Source organism: Corythoichthys intestinalis, chromosome 5 (assembly GCF_030265065.1).
Source record: "Corythoichthys intestinalis isolate RoL2023-P3 chromosome 5, ASM3026506v1, whole genome shotgun sequence".
Taxonomy (NCBI): domain Eukaryota; kingdom Metazoa; phylum Chordata; class Actinopteri; order Syngnathiformes; family Syngnathidae; genus Corythoichthys; species Corythoichthys intestinalis.
The window spans coordinates 16,597,251-16,623,864 of NC_080399.1; the positions used below are offsets into that span (position 1 = coordinate 16,597,251).

A 26,614-nucleotide genomic window follows, 5' to 3' on the forward strand; every position below is an offset into this window, starting at 1 on the left:
ATCTACTACTTGAAGTAAACTATTAATATGAGAATTCTCTTGGTTATGTGAGCATGGGAAATGAGCTGTATTTAAAACAGCCAAGGGTGTGGTGTAGGTTTGCATAGGGACGATAGGGACATAACACGATCAACTTTTCAGGATGCTCAAATTGTCCCCACCAACTTTTAAGCCACCTTATTAGCATTATATCATGAGTTAAGTGAATTATTTTCATTATGTTCAGACTTATATTTATCCCTTTTCACTTGCTGAATGTGCCAGTCCATTTTTTCCCCCCTGAAGCGCACGTCTGATTGGCTAATGACATGACACCCCGCCCCCATCCTCACGCCACACAGACGCACACGCACACTCACACCACCCCGCCGACAGAAATGCAAAATGCCGCCTCCTCCACCCCATTCGAAGAGGAGGGACATTATAAGTTGTTTTTTTTTCGGCCAGCACAAGCCACTGCAAGTATTGTAAAACGACGTCAATGTTGTGGAGGTGGGGGAAACACCACTAATTTTGCTACTACAAGTCTGACCAGCATCAGAGTTAGCATAGAATTAATCTGTGTGAACTTGCTAAATTGCTAAACTACAGAGGTTACGCCAGCTTCCATAAGGAAAAACGAAGTCAAGCTAGCCGTCCCTCATTTGGATCAATGTTTGCATTATATGCATTACTGTAATGCAACGCGGTGGCTTCAGAGTGCAATCCCAAAAATGGGTCAACTTCAGAGGGACACTGATATGAACATGAACTGACATGAGAAAAAATAATACTGTATGTGTAATGAAATAACACATCAGAATTTCATGAGAGTGCTTTGGTTAGAGTCTCGGGGTAGTCTAGGACAGGGGTCCCCAACCTTTTTTTCAACACGGACCGGCGTGATTTGGGTCTTTTTTTCACGGACCGGTGTTCTGTCAAATTTTGCACCCTTTTAAAATTTTGCTCCCAAAGCTTTTGTTGCGGTGAAAAAAGACCCTCTTTTATATTCAGTTGGACTCTCAATGTTATCCAACGGTGCAAAAAACTATTTACATCATCAACATACATCTGCAACACGAAAATGGCTTCAATTAATGCTTAACGACACGACGAAGTCGTTAAGTGAGAGAGCTGCGTGCAGTTGTTGTGTGCAGCTAACATGCCAAACGTAAGTTAATATTCCTTTCTTTAAAGAAAGTTCGTAGTGTGCACTTTGGAATCTCAACATTCGCGGTCATTTTTAAAATTACGTGCATGCCAAATTTGTCAGAACACCGGCAATGTGCGGCAGAAAAATACAGCAAATATAAAATAACATTTGTTTTTAGCCACGTCGTGTTAAGTGCAGGGAAAATACAACTCACCCGCTGAATCAGTGGGAGGCCTGAGCTTGTTTCGTTGAGACGAAATGGTCCCAAGATGGGAGAGTGAGAGAAGCCCACTTCACAAAGATACGATGTTGGAAATTGTAGCACAGTTTTCAGTGCTCTCCTGGCGATGTCAGGATATTCCAAAATGCCTTTAATCTAGAACCTCGTTAGAGTTGTTGTCTCAAATGTACGTTTCAGGTCGCCGTGATTTGCGATCTCTACAAGCTGATATTCCTGTTACACAGACATGCTCGGATCAATCTGTTTATTCACATACGGGTCACGAATCCACTTCTTTGCAGTTCGTGTGTCTTTAGTGATTGAGAAGTAGCATAGATTTTGTTTTCTTCGAGGTTGTAGGCTCATCTTCTGGCTCGTCAGGTTCCCTTTTCCCCGCAAAAAATCTGCCCAAATACGTCTGTTTTTCAGTCATTCTAGTGTGGGGGCTAATTACTTCCAGGAACAAATGTGATGGGCGACGACCTACGTCATACGTTATTATCGAGGCCAAGCGCACGCAAATATACAAAACAAGATGTACTGCTAACAGTCCAATCAATGCATGTCTATGCATTGACTCCTATCCTGTAGTTGTATATCTAGGTAAGACAGGGATATTGGTGTGTTCAACGGCACAGGCCAAAGTCAATCGGCCAGAATGCAGTCGTTAATAAATTATTATTTCTGCGCGGCCTGGTACCAAATGCGCCACGGACCAGTACTGGTCCGCAAGACCCCTACTCTAGGATGCCTCAGATGTAAATCCGTCCTTGGATATCTCAAGATTTTTTTTCATGATTTCTTTTCCCCAAATCCCTTTTAAAATTACAATACTTTGAGTCAAGGGGTGCTCCAGTGTCCTCCAGAAGTGGACCCATTCTTGGATAGCTCCCCCTTTTTTTTAATAAAAGGACTTGCACTTCAAAATGTTTCTTTAGTAGTTTTTGAAATCAAAGGTTTGAATCGCGTGAACCAATTCACATAAAAGTTATTATAAGTCAATACAGATTTATTTTGCTTTGATCATTTCGCCTTTCAATTAATTAGGTTCATATTCGTGAGAAATGTGGCCCTGACCCCCATTCTATAATCTGTATGGTACTACTAATGTCCCGTCCCCAGCAAAAAGTGCTCATGCAGGTTATGCTATATCGTTCCTACCAATGTTGAGCCCAAACCTACGTCCTTGAACTTAGCCCAAAAGTTTGAAGACTTAATGTGCCTAATATTATGTCCGTTCTGTGACGTGGCAAGCGGGCCCACTTGTATCAACAGCAGTTTATTCATTAGGACTAGGGCCGAACTTTTTCATTGACTCGGCCCGCTGTTGGTTATAATGAATGATAGTATGTGGGAATACAAAAATTAAATTAAAAGAGTCTAGGCTATGCTAAGCTAACTCGCAGACTGACCTCTTTGACTGGAGGGAATTTCTTCTTGCACTCCATGGAAAGCGAGCGCAGGTCGGTCTGCATGTTCTCCAGCAGTTTCTTCACCGCCTCGGGACTGCTCGTCGACATCTTTGAGCCCAAGGAGAGTGTTTGACGGACGGAAGAAGGGAAGTAAAATAACTGTCAGGCGACGCTGAGCACGGCAGCGCGGACGTCGTCTTCGTCACCACCGCCGCCCATCCACTCCCTCCTGGCTGCCTCTCTGATAATCCCCCGCGACGTCTTATTTGCCTCCCCGGGAAAAGAGCACCGTAACGCCGCTGTCCATCCACACAACTCCCGTCTCGTTTTCTTGAGGCGCCGGTGCGCAGGAAAGCAGCGACGACAACGCCGACATATGTCCGCTGTCCTCGAAGGGCTCGGACATTAAACGTGGTTAAATGACAAGGTATTTTTTAAAATATATCTTCATTCATCGGCTGTGCTTGTCAAATGGGGTTGCACGGCTAAGCAATTGGCTTCGGCCGCTGTTAGCTTGGCTTCTTTACCCACAAAGCCTCAGTGCTCTGTGGGTGACACGTCACTCGACTTCCGTAAACACTGATGTCATTCATCATCGTGGCCACAGCGAACCCTGCCGCGTGAAGCTGGCATATGACGGAAAACACAGACAAGACTGAAAAGGCGGTTTCTGCTCTTTCATCTCTCTTTAAAATAAACTGCTGTATTTTAAGACAAAATAACTGTTGAGTTTGATAGAACAATATGTCTATATGCTGCCACAGCAGATTCATAGTGCATTAAGTCCCCGAAATATTTTTAATTTGTCCGTTTTACTCTGGAGACCCCCATTTACTGACATCGCGCAACCGCTTTTGTTTCAACCCAGCCATAAAAACAAGATGATTAATTCAATTATTCAAAATGTTTGTCATTTTTAGCTTAGAATCATTCATTGATGTCTAATATTTAGTTAAAAAAAAAAAAAAAAAAAAATTCACTCGCATATTTTAAACTTTTAAACAAATTACGTCACAATGAAAAAAATGATGTCCGTAAATAAGTCACGGCTATCTACCTCATAACTATCGCTTAATTGCATTTTTTTTTATTACTGTCGCATTTTCTCCGATGTGTTGGATGATAAATAATCGATCCAAACAAAGAAAAATGGAAAGAAAAAAAAAAACTTTTAAAAGGGTAAATATATGAAAAAGAAAATCTCGACCACTCCTTGATGTCTGCGATTTCTGCAACATGACCCTTGCTATATTACCATGTTTCAGCCATAAAATCCCACAAAAATCCAGCTGTGGCCATTCACAGCTGTGTCTTGACACTCGATGATATGGATTTTTTGGCTTGAAACAAGGTAAAGAACGTGATAATATCTCGTTAAAATCATGGCATCTTTAATTATGCTCCTTCATGCTCTCACCCCCAGTTAGGGTTTTGCTGTTTAAATTTTTATTTTATTTTTTTAAATGCCCTCCTGTTCAAAAAATGTTCTCCCCCCAGAAAAGTGAGATTAAAACTTTCCAATTATGTATCATACATGCAAATCAGACAGTTTTGAAATTTGGCCAAATTGGGGGTCTCAGAGCGGAACTTCAAGTCCCCTGAGTGTTTTCCGCCATATATTCTCCAGTGTTTCCAATTTAGATGGTTCCAAATCTATCCTTTGTGCTTTGATTTATGAGTTTAATTCGTAACTCAAAACACATCCCACGCCCTTTCTTGTCAAAATACTGTTTCAGCCCTTCTAAAAAAAACATTTTTTTAAATGACTATTCTTCCTGGATCATCCATTACTGTAGTACAGCAATGGCAGTATTGGTAGTACTGTACAGTACTATAGTTAAATAGTGTAGTTCTTTTAGGGGCCACATATCCCATGCCCTTTCTTGTCAAAATACTGTAATACTGTTTCAGCCCTTCTAAAACATTTAATAAATGACTATTCTTCCTGTATCTGCCATTACAGTAGCACAATAACGGCAGTAATGGTAGTACTACAGTAAATAGTGTAGTCCCCTTTGAGGGCCACTTTCAGAAAAATGGAAGGATACGAGCAATGTAAGGAAGTAAAAATAATTACTGTACTTAAGTTAATTTTTTGTTTATCTGTAGTGTACTTGAGTACAAATATGAATTGGTACTTTTTACTTTTACGTCACTACATTTTAAAGTACATATCTGTACGTTTTACTCCACTACTTTTTAAACTGTCGCCAGCGTAAACGTTACTTTTGATTGTTTGTTTGTTTTTGTCTCATTGTGATTTGATAGTTTTGTTTTCATGCCTCTGGCGCATCGATAAGCCCCGCACAACTACTATATACTGTAATTGAGCACTAGGGGCAGCAACACGAGTGCAAGCAAGATTAGGCAGATGAACAAGATATTGACCAATAAAAACCAACAGCGAGAACAGCACGTCTTCAGATGGTTGCTTCACGCCCTTGTCCAGTAGGGGCTATGCACCTCATAGTTATTTGCAATCCGCAATTAAGCTACATTTTTTTGAGTTTTTACAGCTTGTTAAGCTTCTGTTTACTGTGCAGTCAATTTTATTGATAGTTTTTTTCCATTCTGCAAAGGCTTAAATCAAATTAAGCAGTCAATAAATTTATCACATTTTGCATTGGGGGAAAATACTTTTACTATTTACTTGTAAAGTAGATTTTATTACAAGTACTTTTGTACTTTTGCATGAGTAATTGTTTTCTTAGATGCTTGTGCTTTCACTTCAGTAATTTTTTTGCCCCTTATCTGTACTTTTACTTAAACTGAAAAAAAGTGAAAACTTCATGACACATCCATAAATATGTATAATATATATGCGTGCATGCCACAGGCTAATGAAAACCACGAGGAGGTCACAAGGAAGTCAGTCACAATCAAATACCTTCAGAGAGTAAGGCAAGTCTTGAAGAGTCAGTTGAATGGTAAGAACAAGATCCAAGTCATCAACATGTAGGCACTACTAATCATCAGAAACCTAGCTGGTACAATAAGCTGGCCAAAGGAGGAGGAAGAAGCCACAGATATCAAGACCGGAAAGCTCCTCACCATGCATAGAGTGTTTCACCCCAAGTCCAGCACCCTGAGACTATACAAAAAGTGGAAAGAGGGAGACCGAAGATGAGTGAGTGTCCATTCCACAGTCCTGGATGAAACATCGAAAAGCCTTGAATGCATCAAGAAAATTTCCCTGAAAGATAAGCTGCCAAGTGAATGTCTCGGGCAGCAGAGACCCCAAGAAAAGGAGGAGCAGACAATCTGGAGGGACAAACCCCTACATGGAATGTACCTCGGGCAAGTTAATGAAGTGGCTGACATCAAGAAATCCTATCAGTGGCTGGAGTACACTGCACTTGCAGACAGCACAGAGACTCTAATCACGGCTACAAAACAACAGCCTCTTAAGTACAACTGCCGTAGAGACCATGATCTACCAGAGCAGATTAGACCCGACGTGCAGCCTGTGCAAAGATACCCCACAGACAGTCCATCACATCGTTGCAGGATGTAAGATGCTCTCTGGATCAGCATACATGGAAAGGCACAACCATTCATTGCACCTTCAATGACTGTATATGAGGTTTTCCAATACCACAAGATGAGAAACAACCCCATGCCATGATGCTTCCCCCTTCAAATTTCTCTGTTGGTATAGTGTTTTTCGGGTGATGTGCAGTGGCATTTCTCCTCCAAGCACAATGTGTAGTATGACATCTGAAAAGTTCAATATTTGTCTATTTATTTTCCCCATTGTATATACTGTATATGTGTTGTGCTATTTTACTATATTTTAAGATGTATTTTGTTGCATTGTGTTTTCTTTTTAAAGTTCCCATGAAATCTTTCCAACAACAAATGGCGTCTACAAAAAATGTATTTCTTAATCAACTGCTTTTTAATGAGTTATAAAATTATTATGTTTAAAACATTAAACACAACATAGTACACATTTATTATGTAAAAAATGGATCTAAACACTATAACGGAAAAGGTTTTGTTTTGTAACACTTTGTCAAAATAATGTTCAGATTTGACTCTACCGTTGGCAATGGGATGCTTGCATAGATCAAAATAATACAATCACCCAGTATATTGAAAGCATTCACAATGTCAATGAGCACCAGATCAGCAACAACTATTCAAGTGACTCCCAGGAGTCCGTAGCCTTGATGAGGTACGGCATTGAGTGTTTGGGTGTTCACAGGCTGAACCTTGACCTTGCAGTCTCTAGCAATGGGACTCCAGTTGGTGGACGGGCGAGTAGCCTTCCTTGCTCAGAGGCGTCTTCTGATAGAGGTCATCAGATATAAAATCCTCCCGTTTGCGTTCACACTGGGGCAAATCATCGGCAGGGGTGGTCAAGAGAACGAGGCGCTAAAAAATTAGACAAGATTGGAAATCAACACTAACACAACAATAATGAAACACTAATACAGGATCTTTGTCATATACATTCTATAGGGTGAGAAGAAAAAAGTTCAGATATTTTGCTACTGTACTAAATGTAAGCTGATTTTTCGTTATATAATACTGCGTATTATTACTTTACAAACTTCAGCTTGAGCTACCTACTGTTATTCAGTTTAACTTCAAATTAAGTCCATGAATGTTTTTTACACATACAATTACAAATACCGCAGTTTTTGTGTTATTCCTTTTTTTGGTGAATCATACTACCTGTCGTAGTGTCCCAGGGGTATAATAAAGTTTAATTGCCACCCAAAGCGGAATACACAGCATGGAAGACAGGGCGAGGATCCAGCCAATTCCGTAGCCCCACCAAGGGTACACGTATTCATTGTTGTATTTTAATGGGGTGTATTTAATCAAGGCAAAGGCAAAGGTACCCTGAAATTTAAAAAAAAAAAAAAAAAAAAACAGAAAGTAATGACCGATGTACCCTTTTTAAGCACATTTAGCCATAAGATGGATGTGTGAAACCCACAAAGCAGGTGGCAGGGGTGAAAAACAGCCAGCAATATTTAATAACAGGGCCTGGACGATAACCAATCATGTCTTCTATGTTGTCATAGAACTTGTCTGCACCTGTAATTGAGTGTTTAAAAAAATTATAATAATAAAAAATTAAAAGAAGGCATTCTTATTTCATCTTTGGATGAAAGACACTCACCATAAACCCACGCAATGCAAACTGTCTCAAAAATGGCTACAAAGAGTAGACACATCCCGCTGGCTGCGTAATAGTCAAAAAGCTGGAAAACGTACATTCCTCCCTGTGGGTGACATGCAATGTATTTGTTTAATTCAAATGATACTGTACATACAATTATATCTGCAAAACCAAATATTTCTGGTAATTTTCCAGGAATTAGTAGGATAATTTGCAATAAAATTTAAAGTGGATTGGACATCTATTGCAATTAATGGCAGGGAATGAGATAACATACAGTGGGGCAAATAAGTATTTAGTCAACAACTAAATGTGCAAGTTCTCCCACTTGAAAATATTAGAGAGGCCTGTAATTGTCAACATGGGTAAACCTCAGCCATGAGAGACAGAATGTGGAAAAAAAAACAAAATCACATCGTTCGATTTTTAAAGTATTTATTTGCAAATCATGGTGGAAAATAAGTATTTGGTCAATACCAAAAGTTCATCTCAATACTTTGTTATAGAGGTGCACGATAATTATCAGTCTGATAATAGGAATTATGACGTCATCCCAATAAATCAAATAACAGTATACGGTCCTTTTAAAAATATTTTTGGTGTCAGATTGGGATGTGTGCGTTTGTTTCCACTCCTGTTTTGCCAGTATGCAAAGTATTGTTACTATTCTAGAGGCCGTATTTTTCCTTCACTGAGTGATAAACCTTACTATGGCAATTAGCAAATGTTTACATTTTACAGTGTTATGTTTACAAGTTATTGAGAGGCCTTTTGGTTATTGATAGGCTTGCTGTTCTATAATTGCCAGGTTAAGAAAGTTGATTCATGGACCAAGACCACAAAAGTCTCTTTGCCTGTTGCACCAAAGGTTTTATCTGCTGACAAAGCACAATACCTGTTGGGTTTATGCCTGTTTTAGATCAGTGCTCATTGTTCAGGGGAACACATCGTCAACAATATTGACCGATTGATATACATTAAAAAATTATATATATTATCGGCTATTATATCGGTATCGGCCTTGAGGAGCAGGAAGCTATCGATATCGGTATCGGTTTCAAAAAATGGATATCGTGCACCCCTACTTTGTTATAACGTTTTGTGTATCTCTTCACAAGCTTTTCGTACACTGTTGCTGGTATTTTGGCCCATTCCTCCTTGCAGATCTCCTCTAGAGCAGTGATGTTTTGGGGCTGTCGTTGGGCAACACGGACTTTCAACTCCCTCCACAGATTTTCTATGGGGTTGAGATCTGGAGACTGGCTAGGCCACTCCAGGACCTTGAAATGCTTCTTACGAAGCCGCTCCTTTGTTGCCCTGGCTGTGTGTTTGGGATCATTGTCATGCTATAAGACCCAGCCACGTCTCATCTTCAATGCCCTTGCTCATGGAAGGAGATTTTCACTCAAAATCTCTCGATACATGGCCCCATTTATTCTTTCCTTTACACAGATCAGTCGTCCTGGTCCCTTTGCAGAAAAGCAGCCCCAAAGCATGATGTTCCCACCCCCGTGCTTCACAGTGGGTATGGTGTTCTTCGGATGCAATTCAGTACTCTTTCTCCTCCGGACACGAGAACCTGTGTTTCTACCAAAAAGTTCTATTTTGGTCTCATCTGACCATAACACATTCTCCCAGTCCTCTTCTGGATCATCCAAATGCTCTCTAGTGAACCGCAGACGGGCCTGGACGTGTACTGGCTTCAGCAGGAGGACATGTCTGGCAGTGCAGGATTTGAGTCCCTGGCGGCGCATTGTGTTACTGATAGTAGCCTTTGTTACAGTGGTCCCAGCTCTCTGTAGGTCATTCACTAGGTACCCCCGTGTGGTTCTGGGATTTTTGCTCACCGTTCTTGTTATCATTTGGCGCCACGGGGTGAGATCTTGCATGGAGCCCCAGATCGAGGGAGATTATCAGTGGTCTTGTATGTCTTCCATTTTCTAATAATTGCTCCCACAATTGATTTCTTTACACCAAGCGTTTTACCTATTGCAGATTCAGTCTTCCCAGCCAGGTGCAGGTCTACAATTTTGTCTCTGGTGTCCTTCAACAGCACTTTGGTCTTGGCCATAGTGGAGTTTGAAGTGTGACTGACTGTGTGTGTGTGGACAGGTGTCTTTTATACCCATAATGAGTTAAAACAGGTGCCATTAATACAGGTAACGAGTGGAGCCTCGTTTGACCTCGTTAGAAGAAGTTAGACCTCTTTGACAGCCAGAAATCTTGCTTGTTTGTAGGTGACCAAATACGTATTTTCCACTCTAATTTGGAAATAAAAATCAAACAGTGTGATTTTCTTTTTTTTTTTCACATTCTGTCTCTCATGGTTGAGGTTTACCCATGTTAACAATTACAGGCCTCTCTAATCTTTTCAAGTAGGAGAACTTGCACAATTGGTGATTGACTAAACACTTATTTGCCCCACTCTAAATATAGGATAACTGTTTCAAAAACAATAACTAATATTCTGTTTTTGTTTTCATTCAGTGTGAACTGTAAGTTGTAATATTTGTTTATGTCTGACCTCAGTGAGCAAAATCAGTCCCATAAGAAAGGAAAGAACAGCCACAACCAGGATAAAAAGCTCCCTGCGGTGTTTGCGTCGGAAAGTGGACGGATACATGTCCACCATGGCCGTCACCAGGCTTTCCACACACACGAACTGTAGCAGACATTTTAAAAATGAACATTAAAAGATTGGCACAGTACAAATGATTACTGAACAGGCCCAACCATGTATCTAATCTGATAGTCTAACAATGCGTATACATTAAAGTCCCTCAAATTATTGCATTAGCATGGCTTTGAATGCTTTAATTTGGTTTAACCTAGTTGTACTGTATAGCCAGGTTCCACTATTCTAAACTGTAGTGAAAGTATTCTGTTCTCACTTGACTATCCAGTCCCAAAAAGACAATCATGACGAAGAAGCAACAGGCCCACAGAGGAGAGAAAGGCATCATGGACACAGCACGTGGATACGCGATGAATGCTAAACCTGGACCTGCATTTGACAGAATTCAATGGAACACATTGGTCACAACAAAATGAAGTAAGACAACTCGTGCAAAATCCAGTTTAGGAGATTATAGGCATGGACAGAACAACTGACCAAATTCATCCATTAATAGAGGGGAATGTAGTGTTAGGCAAAATGCCCATATTTTGGATTCAAATCATAACTTGTAACCTTAACATAGACTTTAACCCCCATTTAAAGGAAGACTAGGTAACTTTTCAACCTTTATTAAATTATTTTTAGAACATTTCTGATGATATGTCGACTGACCGCTAGTTGAATGACGCCTGTTTTATATCTTCAGGGGGTGTGAGGTGCTTTCACCAGCACAGATTAACTTTGAGGAGGGTGGTAGGAACCCTGCCACACAAAAAAAATACAAATGTGCTGACTGCTTTACGGCATACGTCACTTCCCCCTTTCCCCATTCATTATAAAGGCGGAAGTCGATGCGAAAGCTTTCACGCGAATCCTGCAATGGTGGCAGAGCAGCATAAGAGCCAAAAAATTTTGCCCGAGGAGGGAAATTTTTTTTGAGGCTACCAGGATACTTAAGAGTAAACATTGGCCCGACTTTCACTTGGTGACGTGACGCCCCATAAACTGTGCTCATCAACGCTGACAAGTTCGTTTGGGGTGGAGGGGTAAGCCACACTAAGCCACATGGTTGCTTACTGTCATATGCTATTATTTAGCCACAGCTGGATTCATTACCTTATTATTATTCATCCTACACACAGCCGCTGGAAACAGAAATGTTCTTTATTCCATCTGCAGGCGACAGGGAGCTAATGATTTTATGACACTATGCGGGTATGCGCTGGTCCACGTAGGAAACGCGGTCTTTCTTAAGGCAAATCACTACCGCTTCTATCCACCGGCGTCGCTGAAATTGACCTAAACTGAAAAGTTACCTAGTGTTGCTTTAAACCCTCAAATCATCCTTTGAATTTTAAAACCTCACCAAGGTGAAATTCATAACACAAGTTTTCAAGCCTTTATAAGAAAAGAACCACTGACCAGATTCTGCCACCTCTGAGATTGGAACGTTCTGTTCATAAGACATGAATCCCAAAATAGAGAAAATGGCAAAGCCTGCCACAAAACTGGTGCCGCTGTTCAGGAAGCACAGAGACAAACAGTCCCTGCAAATCAAACACAGAAACAAAAATCTCGTGAAGGTGCAATATGGAAAGTTGCTTAGTTCATTTTAAAACTTTATGCTTATTTGAAATACTACTTGAACTCCCTAACCCAGATGCCTAAAACTTGGACTCAATGTAATGCTGACCTGTAGCAGTTGTTGTTATATTTGTTATAACTTCCCAGTGCAGTAAGACAGCCCAGGCAAATGGCATAGGAGAAGAAGATCTGAGTGCCAGCATCCATCCAAACCTTTTTCACATGAGAGAAACCAATAGAATAGAAAATAAGCCATTTAGTACTGCGTTTTGTACAACGTAAGTACTGTAAATTCAGTGTTTCAGTGAAGCGAATCCCTCTATGAAATTTCAACTAATCCTCAAATGTACTGTACTACACATTACGTAGGACCAACCTGTGGGTCAGAAAGACGCCCCACATCAGGGTAGAGGTAGAAGTAGATCCCCCTGGATGCTCCTGGCAAGGTGACCCCTCGAATCAGCAGGATCACTAACATCATATATGGGAACGTGGCTGTGAAGTAAACCACCTGTGCAGGATTAGGAATGATAATCACTCACTGCCTTCATTGGAACTCTTTTCACACAAAAATATCACAAATTAACGCACTGGAACCGAAAAATGATTTTATGCTCTTCTACCTTTACCTTTTACAGATTACCAGGTTAACACTGGATATTGAGTCTGTTCTGTCATATAAAATGTGTGTTGTGTTTAAGAAAGAGCTTAAAAAAACAAGAACAATGTCAGTGCATTTTCATTCATAAGTAGGGAATTAAGGGATAGGATCCGCTGGGGAAAAATATTGAGAATAGATGCATTTGTAAATAGTGAAATGCAAATATGCAGGATATTATATGAAAACTGCTCCCTGTCAACCAATTCTGAGGAAGGGCCGTCCTCACCTTGCCAGTGGATTTGACTCCTTTCCAAATGCAGAAGTAGCAGATGACCCAGGCAATGGCCAGACAGATCACCAAGTCCCAGTTTAAAGAACCAATTTGATCGATCCCTGACGAAATTCTAAGCACCCTGCGTCTGAAACACATATCACAAAATCAAGGACGTAGTTTTTCATAGGGACATAGGGACATAAAACTACCAACTTTTCAGGATGCTCAAATTGTCCCCACTAACTTTTAAGCAACCTTATTTGCATTATATAAGGAGTTCAGGTATATAGATAATTTAGATAGTCTTCCCATATGTTATACAGATAGAATTGAACCTACCATTAGTAAGTGAATTATTTTCTTTATGTTCAGACTTACATTTACCCCTTTTCACTTGCTGAATGTGCAAGTCCATATTTGTTCCTCAAACGCACGTTTGATTGGCTGATGACTTGACCCCCCCAACCCCTCACACACGCACGCACTCATAGTCCTGACAGAAATACAATGAAATACAATAAATACAACAAATATAATAATGGAAAAAGAGGTCAATTGTTGCGGAGGTGGGGAGCAACACCTAGTACTACCTAGTACATCAGAGTTAGCATAACATTAAACTGTGTGAATTTGCTAACCTGCAAAAATCGATTAGGAAGCTGCTTAGAGAGAAGTGTCCTCCTGTACTGTATCCATTTTCCACGTTAACGTTAATTACCGGTAAACTGTGAGAAAAGGTGATTCGAGGTTAACCCCCTTCTCCCCAATTATTGTTTTTATTTTATTTTTGTGATCTTAAAGCAGCCCAAAGGAGCTTTCAATTGGTTTTGTTGAGTTTGGCTGTGCTTATGAACAAAAGCAGTAGTGTTGTACCTGAAAAAGGGCTCCATTGTGATTTTTTGTTGTTGTTATTCCCTGACTGAGAGGTTTGTTCAGTTATAGTTAATTTCTTTATTTAGACAAACAATGTTGAGTGGTCTTAAGACAAATGTTTATTTTTTTCATTCCTAGATAGTTAGAGATTATTGACACATTTGTTTTTATTGTGTATTATAATGTAATCTAAGTTATGTTGAAATATTGAAATTTTAAATTTGCTAATAAAATCCAGACATTTATTCTGGAAGTTTTCAAAATTTTTCTTTAGTAGTTTTTGAAAAAAAAAAAAAAAAAAAAAAATGAATCGAACAATGTATCACCTGAGCCAATACATATGAAAGTTAAGTATGTAGTATGTAAGTCAATACAGCTTTATTTTGCATTGATCATTTAGCCTATCAATAATTAGGTTCATATTTCTGAGAAATTTAGCCCTGACACCCGTTCACCCAATGTGTTTGGTCTTATTAACGTCCCCAGCAAAAAGTGTACATGCAGGTCATGATGTTATATCGTCCCCACCAATGTTGAGACCAAAAACTACGCCCTTGCACAAAATCTCAGTTTACAACTTCTCTTGACAAGGTTATGGCCGTTGATAAGGACAGCCAAAAATCTATAGTGATGCAATGTATGCATACTCCTTTTAGTGGTTGGCAAAAGAGCTCCTGCCTAAGTTATATTAAATTTTTGCAGCTTATCAACTCGTTGGCTGCCATTGACAGGTCTAAACTGCCATCCTTCCAACTCCAAATGGATAGGTTGTTTACTAGTGATAATCTAATTTAAATAATCGTCAATAGCAGTGAAAGAGTTAAATACAGTGGTATTTTCGATTTTCAAGGCTGATGTTCATGTTAAAATTGTGCTTAAGGTAATTTATATGTATTTTGGTGGTACTTAGTGTAAAAACAGAACCACAAAACAAGTAATTGAGCGAACTTACTCCCAGAATTCCATGACCGGGGAGGTAGCATTCTCGTAGGGAGTAATGGAGCTGTTCCTTCTCTGAAACGTCACACAGGAACCTTGAATTACAGAGGGATTCAAATGCATTATTGCAAATGTAAATTTGTTTACATCTTTCCAAATACTAAATAGACATTAAAACATTCAACAATACCGTCCTGTGTAAGCACTGTGTTCGGGACTTTGCATTGGCATTTAATTTATTAATCTTATATAGTAAGAGTTGTCCGCTAATGACTTTTTACCAGATATTTCGATATTGTCCAACGCTAAAAATCCGATACCAAACCAGTACCGACATATGCGGTCATTGACTTAACATATTTTGGCTAATTGTATTGTGATGCCCAACTGGATATTGTAATAATGATAATCCTCACATAATCTATCCCAAGCATTTTAGGCTAGATTCATACCGCAGGTCTTAATGAACAAATCCCGATTTTTTTCGAGTTTTTCCAACTCGAGTCAGGCATTAACTTGACAGTCTGAACGGGACAGGTTGCATAAAAATGGACCATTTCAAATCCGATCTCGGTCACTTTCGTATGAGGTTAATATCCGATCTGGGCCACATTTTTCCTGAACGTGGCTGCGGTCTGAACTATCAATTCCCCCAAATCGGAATTCACGCAGCACTTACGTCAGCAAAGAGCGAGAGAGACAGAGCGCTACGTTAGCGATGGAGCTGTGCATTAGCGTTAGTGCCCAGCTTGAATGCGGCTTTTAGGGAAGAGGCGAGCTTGACAACAGTCATAAAAAAATAAAACAAACTGTATGTATACAGCAGGGGTCCCCAAACTACAGCCCGCGGGCCGGATACGGCCCGTCTCCACATTTGGCCCGGCCCCCTGAACAATTAAAAAAAAAAAATTTTTTTTATACTTGTTTTATTTATTTCCTGGCTTTTTCTGTGAAAAACCCAGAGAGGGTTATTTGGTTATTATCTATTATATTATATTACATTACATTACATTACATCACATTACATTACATTACAATATATTATATTTAGGGTTTTCAAAATTATCGCGTTAACGGGCGTTAATTACATTTTTTAAATTAATCACATTAAAATATTTGACGCAATTAATGCAGATGCCCCGCTCAGACAGATTTAAATGACAGTACAGTGAAACGCTCGCTTGTTGTGTTTTATGGAGTTTTGCCGCCCTCTGCTGGCGCTTGGGCGCGACTGATTTTATAGGCTTCAGCACCCATGAGCATTGTATAAGTAATTATTGACATCAACAATGGCGGGCTACTAGTTTATTTTTTTATTGAAAATTTTACAAATTTTATTAAAACGAAAACATTAAGAGGGGTTTTAATATAAAATTTCTATAACTTGTACTAACATTTTTCTTTTGAGAACTACAAGTCTTTCTATCCATGGATCGCTTTAACAGAATGTTAATAATGTTAATGCCATCTTGTTGATTTATTGTTATAATAAACAAATACAGTACTTATGTACCGTATGTTGAATGTATATATCCATCTGGTGTCTTATCTTTCCATTCCAACAATAATTTACAGAAAAATATGGCATATTTTATAGATGGTTTGAATTGCGATTAATTGCGATTAATTATGATTAATTAATTTTTAAGCTGTAATTAACTCGATTAAAAATTTTAATCGTTTGACAGCCCTAATTATATTATATAATATTATATTATATTATATTATTTACTTTTTTTCCAAGAAGAATCCAGAAAGGGTTATTTAATTGTGGCTTTCTGAAAAACAATACATTTTTACATTTAGGCACTCCTGCAATCGTCACACTTTTTCTGTTACAAACTGACCCCGGCCCCTCATCAGAGAAGGGAAAAGTTATGTGGCCCTCACAGGAAAAAGTTTCGGGACCCCTGGTATACAGTATGTGGACGTCAAGTGCGTGCATGCTATCAATCCATATAAACTTTGAATACAGGACCAAACAGGGATTATTTATGTCTGATATTTGTGTCCTCTTGTTGGAAATCATAATATGATCACCCTAGAATGCCATTGTGCCAGCCCTGTTTTGATGCTCCTGCGCATGTGGGTCAGTTTGCACAGCGCATCTTGGACTGCGAATTAGTGCACATGCGTGTGATACTTGAACGGGCTCAATGGACAAAGGCAGTCTGAACGGGCACCCCAAAAAACAGATATGACAAAAAACAGAAATCGGAATTGTGCATTAAGACCTGCTGTATGAACCCAGCCTTAGTTTGGAAACAGTTAATGGTAAGCATAACTGCTGGGCTAAGCTGTGACCAGCCCTTGTACAAAGGCAGAAGGCTTCTACATTCACTTTGAAGGCAACATGCATGGACCAAAACTGTTATCGGCTATCTATCTACCGTATTCATAATGACTCATGCGGGTTTTCATGGTTCATAGTAATTTTTTTCTCCATCTTCAGGAAAAGTAAATGAAAATCTGGGCACTAGTTTGAATTGTGGCTCATTTTGCTGGACTGTGAGTCAGTGACACAAACATTCTGACACAAATATCCTTGAGTGTATAAGGATCATACCCGTGTTCCAGGTGTTTTTGCAGGAGGCCCACGGCAGGTCCCAGGTGAATGAGTTGGACAGATAAAAGATGGCCCAGGCTAACACGATAATGTAGTATATGTTCAGCAGGGCCACAATCACCTGAGTGGCATAACCAACTCCTGCAAAAAGCACACATTGGAGCATGTTGTCAAAGTGTAGCCATCATTTCCTTTCCTTCTCCAGATGGTCTGTCACTTTTGCCAATTTATCTGTTTTGTACAATTAATATTACAAATGCTTTCCAGTGGAAAAACAGCAGTTACCTTCAAATAAAGGGCAGATCTTCCTCCAGGCTGTAACACCACCTTCACTTGTGTATTGTCCAAGCGCGGTCTCCAAGAAGAACACAGGGATGCCACAAGTAAACAGGAAGATGAGATACGGGATGAAGAAAGCACCTAGTGTCAGAAAACTTGGTTCGTAATAGAAATCTGACTTTTCACAGGTATTTTTATCCAAATTTGTCTTGAGTACCAGCCAGCCATTTAAAGAGGGAATTTTTACAACCACATAAATCTTAAGTTATCAGTCTGCAGTATGCGACGAAGCTCAGAGTTCTCACCTCCTCCATTCTTGTAACAAAGATAAGGGAAACGCCACACATTGCCCAGCCCGATAATTTCTCCAGCCACAGACAAAATAAATTCCAGCTTGTTTCCCCATTGCCCCCTTTCTGTCATGTCCTCTTCTGGACTGACTACAGTGTCCAAAGGTATACCCTGTCCATTGGAGGCCTCTACCTTCATCTGCTGCACTTTGTCACCTTGAGAATGCAATACAGGGACAAAATTTAACAACACAGTTGATCCATGGTGCTTGAAGTTAATTAAATGAATCTAAGTGATTATTAAGATGAAAATCAAATAAATTGAATGTACGGTATTTAACATTAAAAGTAAGTGTTGAGTGATATAAAAGTAAATTGAGTTAAACTGGCCTGTACTTTTGCAGTATTCTTTCACACTGCTAGAGGGAGCCAGCACACAACTCGTACTATGCAGAATCGGGGGATATGCATCTCATACAATGTAAGTAGCATTTATTTGGTTTTAAATTTGCCCATTTGCAGCTAAAACATTTGAATTTAGCTTTTGACCAAATGCTTCTAAATCTTAACATTATCAATACATCCTATTAAACTTGAACCTCAACACTGATATGACGAAAGTGAGGAAATTTGATGAAACAAAAAGCCTTCAGTTTGTTGCTATACAAATGCATTAGTATGGGCTTATGAAAATAGCCAGCCTTTTGATAACTGCCGGCTAATACTTAACTGTTTATGTAACCTCTGAACATCTCAGGTTACCGCTTGGTCACCAGAATGTACACAGTCAATATTTGCTGTTTCTAATGTCATGTTCATTGCTAATACTTTGATTACAACACATTCAAAGTAGTCTTTTTTTAAAAAATTTTAATTTTTTTTTATTGCTGCTTAGCAAGTTTAATATTTTCATTCTTGTGATATAGATCAATAAGGTATTGGCTAAGATAATTGTAAATTGTATGCAAAAAATAATGGTATTTTAAATAATCAATTGAACATATACGGATTGTATTAATGATAAGCCTTTATGAAGTTAGAGATGCTTTACAAGCGTAAAATGGTCATAGACAATAAAAAAAATTAAGCTAATCATTGTAAAAAAAAAAATCTAACATTAAAAGCAAAACATTTCAGTTAAAATGATCAATTCTAAAATTATTAAATTTCTTTGCCTGGTTTATTCTCTTATGCATTTATCCAACCATCTATCAATGGTAATATGTATATGATAATCTAATATATATTTGTTAACATTTTTAAATCTAACAAAAAAAAAACAAAAAAAAACAAAAAAAAAAAACATTTAATAATCAATTCCTGACATTTTGCTCACTTACCCTTCATGACGTTGCGCAAATGGAAGCCAAATTGAAGGTTCAACTATAAAACATGCATTGAGGAGCAGGTGGTCTGGAATGAGTTTTTCCAACTCCAATGTATAAAAACCAAATCCAAACCCCAAGTATAGCTCCTATCTCAACCAGTTTCTTCAATTTTGCAGCACACTGGTGGTCTGTGCTGGCCCTGGTTTCTGCGCTGATTGCGTAACTTTTTCACTCCATACACACACAGGCACACACATGGACGCACATTCTCCTCAGGCCTTTGTATACTCAAAGGATGGTGCAAAGGTTGTTCACGTTTGGCTGCAGGCCTGTGGTGTTTGAGTCGTGTCTCCAATTGGCCAATTGAAAGTCTACACAATTGTTTCTAATACATACTTAGATACTTCCATCCAAAACAGCGGCAGTAAATTGACTTTTTATTTGCAAAATCGGGACATACAGACCAATTTTATTCATTTATATATTATTTGTAGCATATTTGTAGCATGTGCATTTCGCTCATAATCCCCATAAAGAGCCCAGTTTCACCCCCTAATCTATATATTCTACTCAAAAGCTGTGCTGAGCTCAAATGCAAAACGACACAACAATGCCATCTACAGGGATTTGTTCAACATCTGTGATTAACAAACCTGAATTTCACCATCAAACTCGGTGAGGTCCTTATTTAAATGTAAATGCTGGAAAAACTAGGGCTGTCAAATGATTAAAATTTTTAATCGAGTTAATCACAGCTTAAAAATTAATCGTAATTAATCGCAATTCAAATCATCTCTAAAATATGCCATATTTTTCCGTAAATTATTGTTGGAATGGAAAGATAAGACACAAGACGGACATAAACATTCAACATTATTAACATTCTTTCTGTTAAAGGGATCCACGGATAGATAGACTTGTATTAATAAATTTGAGTACAAGTTATAGTAATTTTATATTAAGAAAAAGAACTTGTCCTGCTCCGCCCAAATGCATGATGGGAAGTTGGGCAACCATGACTGTCAGTGGTGACTACGAATGGTATACAGTATGTTCTGTGTTGTGTTCAATTAAGTGTGTTAAGGAATTTGATCGTCTTTTGCTCCGTCCAAATGCATGATGGGAAGTTGGGCAACCATGACTGTCAGTGGTGGCTGCAAATGGTATACAGTATGTTCTTTGTTGTGTTCAATTAAGTGTGTTAAGGAAAAAGATCGTCTTTTGCTCTGTCCAAATGCATGATGGGAAGTTGGGCAACCATGACTGTTCGTAGTGGCTTCCAAAGTTTAAGCCAATAAAAGGAGCGATCCAATGAACGCTTCTGTCCACTCGCATATCTCTGCCTTTTCACGCTCAATGTGCTAAAACAGCGTCATTGTAAACTGAGACAACGCATGAACGGGTCATTCCGCGCATGCGTTAATTGCGTCAAATATTTTAACGTGATTAATTAAAAAAATTAATTACTGCCTGTTCACGCGACAAATTTGACAGCGCTAGAAAAAACATTTGAATTCGGCATACTGGCAATTGGATTTCACATGACGAATATATATGTCCATTAACGAATGCTAATATCAGATATGCTGTTGATACATTAAGAGTTTTATAAACTTTGTAACTTAAATTATGAGCATATTCCTCCCAAACATACTTCGATAAAACTAACAGTATGTAATTGTTAAAGTGTATTTTTCCGAATTTAAGTACACATTTTTAACATGGTGCAACAGTGCACGATGAAGCGCCTCTAAAGGGGACAGAAAACAAGGTTTTCTTTTCCCTTCAACCAAATTCCTTCCTCACAGACCATTCAGAATGTTTTTCCCACCACAGGGGTCTAGAATGGTGGGCTTCATGGCATTTGTCACCAACCCAAAGCTCTGTATGGAGGTAGAGGAGAATGGGTCGAGGCCATGTGGTCCCGCTCACAACCCCCACCTAAAATCAAATTATAATTCCAGACACAATCACGTTTGCTTCAGCTGCAATGGGTCTGACTTTAATGAAAACCTGTCGAATCATTTTACAATCATACTAAATCCTTGTGTTTTGCCGCTATCACAATGCATTAGAGCTTCTGGGATCATGCAGTGCTGATAACAATAAACAGTGGGAAACAAAATATCTCTAACAGTGACATTATAAAATTGAATAAAGGCCGAATTTGCGCTATGCTCTCGTAATTCCACATTTTTTTAAAACAGTGAACTAATACTAATACTTATTCCCCAATGTAGTTAGTATTGATGAAAAACTGAAACTTTTATTGATATAATGATTTCAACAATAATTAGAAATACACGTTAGTGCAAGCTAATAGACTCATTTGACTAGATTTACTGGAAACTACTGACCTCTAGTGGTTATTACGTTCATCTACTTGACACCCACTTAATTACACACACCTGCGAAGGGACCGATACAAGAGCTGTATCCAAAAATCTCTTACATTTACATGAATACAGTCATAGATGCATTCATTTTTCTAACATTTTGAAATTGCTGCTAAACATATCACAATGTCAACAAGTCCTCACTTGTAGTCAACTGTTTGTCCCAAATGGCCCACATTATTTCTTTGACAATAATTAGTATTCATCATGAAATGGGTATTCTGGATGGTCGCTCCACCTGTGTCATGACAATACACATACAAAACAAGCATGTAACATCACATAATAGCATATAAAAAATGTCAATAATTCTTACATGAGAAGCTCCACAAAGCGAATGTTCTTATTCAGCCCTTCAATAGCTTTCATTTCTTCTTCGGAGAGTGAAAAATCAAATATCTGACAGGAAAAACATTGAAATGCATGGTAAAAGACAAATAAAATGTTGCCCGCCTTCCCATTGCGGAAGACAATTTACAAATGTACTGTGTTGTACAGTCCCTGACAAAAGTCTTGTCGCTTATCCATTTTGTAGAAACAATTGCTAATAACCTGACTTTTAATTATTCAATTGGTTTCAGAAATGGCTCATATGAAAGCTAAGACCCTCCCAAATGATATTGAATGTCCAAAAATATATGTTTCACTGAAAAAAGATTTATCATTGAATGAAGACATAAAGATCAAATTTTGGCAAGACCAAACTTCACTGTTTTCTGAGTGAATCTCGAATCCATGCGGGCTCGAGTAGGTATCCTGCAATATTTGCGGCGATTGTGGTGTAATTCAATGGAAGATTCATCTGAAAAATCCACCTTTTGCCACAAAACAGTGAAGTTTGGTGGTGGCAAAAAACAAAAGTTTTGTCGCCTACAGAAAGTAGTGTGAAAATTGAACAAAAGATGTACTTCAAATACAAAAATATGTGACATAAGCGAATTAAGTAGTGGTGCTGTGGGATCCAAATTTAATATTTTGTATGACCTCCATGGGCTTTAAGGACCGCGTCCATGTTGTTCGGCAAGAATTCATACAATTTATTGATGAAGTAATCAGGAACATCAAAGAAAGCACTCTTGCATGCCTCCCAGAGTTCATCAACATTCTTGAGTTTCGTCTTCCATGCTTCCTCTTTCATCCTGTTCATGTCTGGTGAGTGGGCTGGCCAGTCCAGGAGGATCTTGATCTTCTTTGCCTTGAGGAACTTTGAGGTAGAGATTGAAGTATGTGATGGAGCAGCATCCTGCTGCAGAATTTGTCCTTTTTTATGGTTAGGAATGTAAGAGGCAGCTAAGATTTGTTGATATTTCAGACTATTTATGTTGCCTTCCACCCTGCAGATCTCTCGCACACCCCCATACTGGATGTAACCCAAGACCATGATTTTGCCACCACCAAACTTCACTGATTTGTGGCAAAAGGTGGATTTTTCAGATGAATCTTCCATTGAATTACACCACAATTGCCACAAATATTGCAGGAGACCTACTGGAGCCCGCATGGATCTTAGATTCACTCAGAAAACAGTGAAGTTTGGTCTTGCCAAAATTTGACCTCTATGTCTTCATTAAATGATAACTCTTTTTTCAGTGAAACAAATATATTTTTGTACATTGAACATCATCTGGGAGGGTCTTAGCTTTCATATGAGCCATTTCTGAAACCAATTGAATTATTAAAAGTCAGGTTATTAGCAATTGTATCTACAAAATGGATAAGCGACAAGACTTTTGTCAGGGACTGTATGTTTTGGTACATTTACGCAGACCTGGAAGTTGTGTTTGATCCGCTGTGGGTTAAAGCTCTTGGGAATGACAACCACTCCTCTTTGCACATTAAAGCGCAGAGCCACTTGAGCACTGCTCTTGTTGTACTTCTTCCCAATGGATACAAGGAGCTCATCCTCTAGCATGGGGGGACATTTGACATTCACCCTGTTTTACAAGAAAAAAAATGTTAATCGTAGGCAATAGATAAGATGAAGTTAAATAAACAGGGTTTTTTTTGTTTTTAAATCCAGATGATTCATTTGGCTAGCAGTAAAATGTCACTGCACGTACCAGGATGCATCTCTGGAGGAGCCAAGTGGGCAGTAGCCAACAATAACAATGTTCTTTTGACGGCAATAGTCCAGAAGTTTGGGCTGTGTGAAGTAAGGATGACACTCCACCTGTTCAACAAGATGAAATACTCCATTACTGACTTTTTTTTGGGTCTGATTTTGTGTAAAAAATTATACAAACATAAAATAATATAAACTGTTGTAGTACCTGATTGGATACAGGCTTGTATTTGAGACCGGGTTTGTTAAGAATCAGTTCAAGTTGTCTGCGATTGAAGTTGGACACACCCAGCGACTTGCAAAGGCCTGCATCAACACATGCCTCTAAAGCCTAAACAAAAAAACAATACGATTACCTGCTAAAATTTCTAAACAAGGAAAGTAAGAACGAACACATATGTAGACATAAAGGAATAAATCACGAACATCGGTACACTGAGAGCCTAATGCAAAAGGTGGAGTACCTCCCAGGTTGCACAGAGATCTGTGTGGTGGTAGATGTACTTGCCGTTCTGGTCTTTAGGATAGAACTCATTGCCGGGCTGGAAAGCAAGCACATCACAGTTAAAAACAGAACATTCGTAAAGATATTTTATCATTCATTACTTTGTATTTGCTCTTATACAATATGATTGTGCAGGGTTACCTAATAGAGTTAGTTTAGGCATGTTCTTAACCCTTTATCGGGTACTCATTTAACTCATTGGTTGCCACTGACGACGCGATCCATCGATCATTTGCTGCCAGCCTGACCCAGTCAAAATGGATTGGAGGGTTAAGGCCATCAAGGGCACTGATATGTAGATGAGCATTTGCAGCCAGCCATCCAAGCATAAATGAATTGGATGTCTGTTGTTGTCATTGGCAGGTAATGAGTTAAATAATATGAAATAAAAAAAAAAAAAGAAAAAAAAAAAACTCTTTAAGGCCATGACCAGAGTGTATTTCAGATTTTATTTTTTAAATATTTGTTTTATATCTAACTGTATTTTTTAATCGACATTTGTTTTAATTTATAATTCTATTTATTCATTTAAAAAGAAAAAAATATATGATGATATCTTAAAGAATACAATATGATTATTCATTCATTCAGCCGATGGACAAAGTGGTAGTGTTTTGCCTTAAGGAAGATTGCGTTTTCCATGAGGTCCATGCACACCCGCACAGTATCGTAAAATCATGATCTCCCGGTTGCCTGCAGATGGATTAAACGACATTTCTGTTTCCAGTGGCTGTGTGAAGGATGAACAGTAATAAGGTAATGAATGCAGTTGTGGCTAAACAATACCATATGACGGTTAACAACCGTGTGGCTAATAAAGATAATAAAAAATTAGTGGGGCGTCACGACAGCGAGTGAAAGCCGGGCCAATTTTTATTCTTGAGTATCCTTTTATCCTGGTAGCCTCTCTTTTTTTTCTTCTTCGGACAAAACCTTTTGTCTCTTATGTTGCTCTGAAAACGTTCCAGGTAAATGTTTCCAAGAAAACGTTTACATCGACCTAATAATGGAAGGTGGAAATGATGTATGCCGTAAAGCAGTTAGCAAATTTGTAGTTTTTTTTGTGTGGCAGGGTTCCTGGCACCCTCCTCAAAGTTAATTAGTGCCGTTAAGGGGATACAGACCCCCCTTAAGATATAAAATAGGTGTCAACTAGTTGTCAGTGGAATTATCACAAATGTTATGAAAATATTTTATAATGATTGAAAAGTTACCCAGTGTTGCTTTAAAGGGTTAAAATGTATAAAAGTGTAATTGGAACCTTAAATGCCATTGGGAGCTCGATGATGTAGAGATCCACATAGTCCAGTTTTAGTCCCTTCAGGGTCTTCTCCAAGGTCGGTCTCACCAGTTCTGGTGGATGGAAGGTATTCCAGAGCTGGATAATTACATTACGTGACAGTGTTTTGATAATTAGTGAATACAAATAAAATGGGCAAAGTGCTAAAGTTACCTTTCCACAATAAAATATGTCCTCTCTTTTCACAGTTCCATCTGCAATCTTTTCCCTAATGGCTTGACCCACTTCATGTTCATTGAAATACACCAAAGCTCCATCAAAGTGCCTGTAGCCCACATCGATGGCCTGCTTGACACATTCCAAAGCTGTGCCTTTTGCTGTCTGTCAAGAGGACGAAAGTAAATTTGAGTCGCTCTCGCTTGTTACCCAAAATCCAAACACTCCACCGTTCTCCTTCTCACCGTCCGAGGATCTCCATATGTGCCCAATCCCAGCAGCGGGATTTGGTTCCCATCACTGAGAGAAATCTTATGGTTCTCCGCAGTCAGATTCATGCTTGCTGATGTGGATCCATTAACATGTGCACAGTCTGATAGTTGATCGAGTGCAGGCAGATGAACCCTGAACCTTACCTTGAACTCTCACGTGTTTATTCGCACACAAAGGTTGAACTTTCAAGGCACTTATGTCATAAAAAAGGTACTTTCGACAGGAGCCTATATTGTGATTGGTGCATGTACTACTCCATTCAATTAGTGTAACGACAAAAAGAAAATTTCACTAATACTAAAGAACTACAAACATCAGGTCTTCAGAGACCCTCCAAAAGAACAGTTAGCAACGCTAGCCAACACTTGCTAACCTAACATTTGATCGTATCTCTCCACTCTGGTTGTTTAGTCTAGTTCAGAGTGTTTTTGTTCCGACTCAAAGGATAACACTGACACGGATCCAAAACATTGTTTGACATTGTAAATAACGATGGGCTCAAGCTGTTACTCACTGACGTCATATCAACAATATGTCCGCCTTTTACTGCAAGTTAATCTCAGTAAGATATGAATTATATTGTACACCCATCTGTCAAAATATTTGGTAAAACGGACTAATCCTACGAAATCCAATACAAGACCTGTATGAAAAACTACACTGCTATAAAAAA

General features: G+C 38.8%; 3 protein-coding genes across 5 annotated transcripts in view; all 3 read right to left on the minus strand.

Moving 5' to 3' along the window:
* mon2 (MON2 homolog, regulator of endosome-to-Golgi trafficking) overlaps positions 1-3,339 on the minus strand; it is a 55,604-nt gene extending 52,265 nt beyond the window's left edge. For both annotated transcript variants that reach the window (XM_057836348.1, XM_057836347.1), the window contains exon 1: positions 2,765-3,339. In XM_057836348.1, coding sequence (XP_057692331.1) covers positions 2,765-2,872 — 108 coding nt within the window. In that variant the 5' untranslated portion in view covers positions 2,873-3,339. The remainder of the gene's footprint in view (positions 1-2,764) is intronic.
* Positions 3,340-6,661: 3,322 nt separating this feature from the next.
* slc6a13 (solute carrier family 6 member 13) lies at positions 6,662-19,486 on the minus strand. Of its 2 annotated transcripts, XM_057837151.1 has the most exons (15): positions 19,262-19,486; positions 17,937-18,137; positions 17,638-17,772; positions 17,353-17,493; positions 14,800-14,881; positions 12,987-13,119; positions 12,476-12,610; positions 12,209-12,312; positions 11,938-12,062; positions 10,790-10,902; positions 10,423-10,560; positions 7,899-8,001; positions 7,713-7,813; positions 7,445-7,615; positions 6,662-7,141 (listed from the first exon to the last, which is right to left on the minus strand). In XM_057837151.1, exons 1-15 carry the CDS (start codon positions 19,266-19,268, stop codon positions 6,995-6,997), a joined length of 1,836 nt encoding a protein of 611 aa, XP_057693134.1. In that variant the 5' UTR covers positions 19,269-19,486; the 3' UTR covers positions 6,662-6,994. The 2 variants fall into 2 exon arrangements, with proteins under 2 accessions (XP_057693134.1, XP_057693135.1); XM_057837152.1 differs by lacking the exon at positions 7,445-7,615 and having other exon boundaries at positions 7,007-7,141; positions 7,668-7,813.
* Positions 19,487-21,212: 1,726 nt separating this feature from the next.
* Positions 21,213-26,073, minus strand: LOC130916434 (aldo-keto reductase family 1 member D1-like). Its single transcript, XM_057837154.1, has 9 exons — positions 25,914-26,073; positions 25,666-25,833; positions 25,474-25,590; positions 24,172-24,249; positions 23,916-24,038; positions 23,706-23,815; positions 23,414-23,579; positions 21,962-22,044; positions 21,213-21,883 (listed from the first exon to the last, which is right to left on the minus strand). Exons 1-9 carry the CDS (start codon positions 26,004-26,006, stop codon positions 21,841-21,843), a joined length of 981 nt encoding a protein of 326 aa, XP_057693137.1. The 5' UTR covers positions 26,007-26,073; the 3' UTR covers positions 21,213-21,840.
* Between the last annotated feature and the right edge of the window lie 541 nt (positions 26,074-26,614).

Coding starts and splice junctions, on each gene's coding strand:
- LOC130916434 (XM_057837154.1), bottom strand. CDS start 26,006: ATGAATCTGACTGCGGAGAACCATAAGATTTCTCTCAGTGATGGGAAC. Junction 24,039..24,171: donor ATCTCTGTGCAACCTGGGAG/GTACTCCACCTT, acceptor TTTTTTGTTTAG/GCTTTAGAGGCATGTGTTGA. Junction 23,816..23,915: donor ACAAGCCTGTATCCAATCAG/GTACTACAACAG, acceptor CTTGTTGAACAG/GTGGAGTGTCATCCTTACTT.
- slc6a13 (XM_057837151.1), bottom strand. Junction 13,120..14,799: donor CCGGTCATGGAATTCTGGGA/GTAAGTTCGCTC, acceptor TATGTGTTTCAG/ACGCAGGGTGCTTAGAATTT. Junction 10,903..11,937: donor CTCAGAGGTGGCAGAATCTG/GTCAGTGGTTCT, acceptor TGTCAAATGCAG/GTCCAGGTTTAGCATTCATC.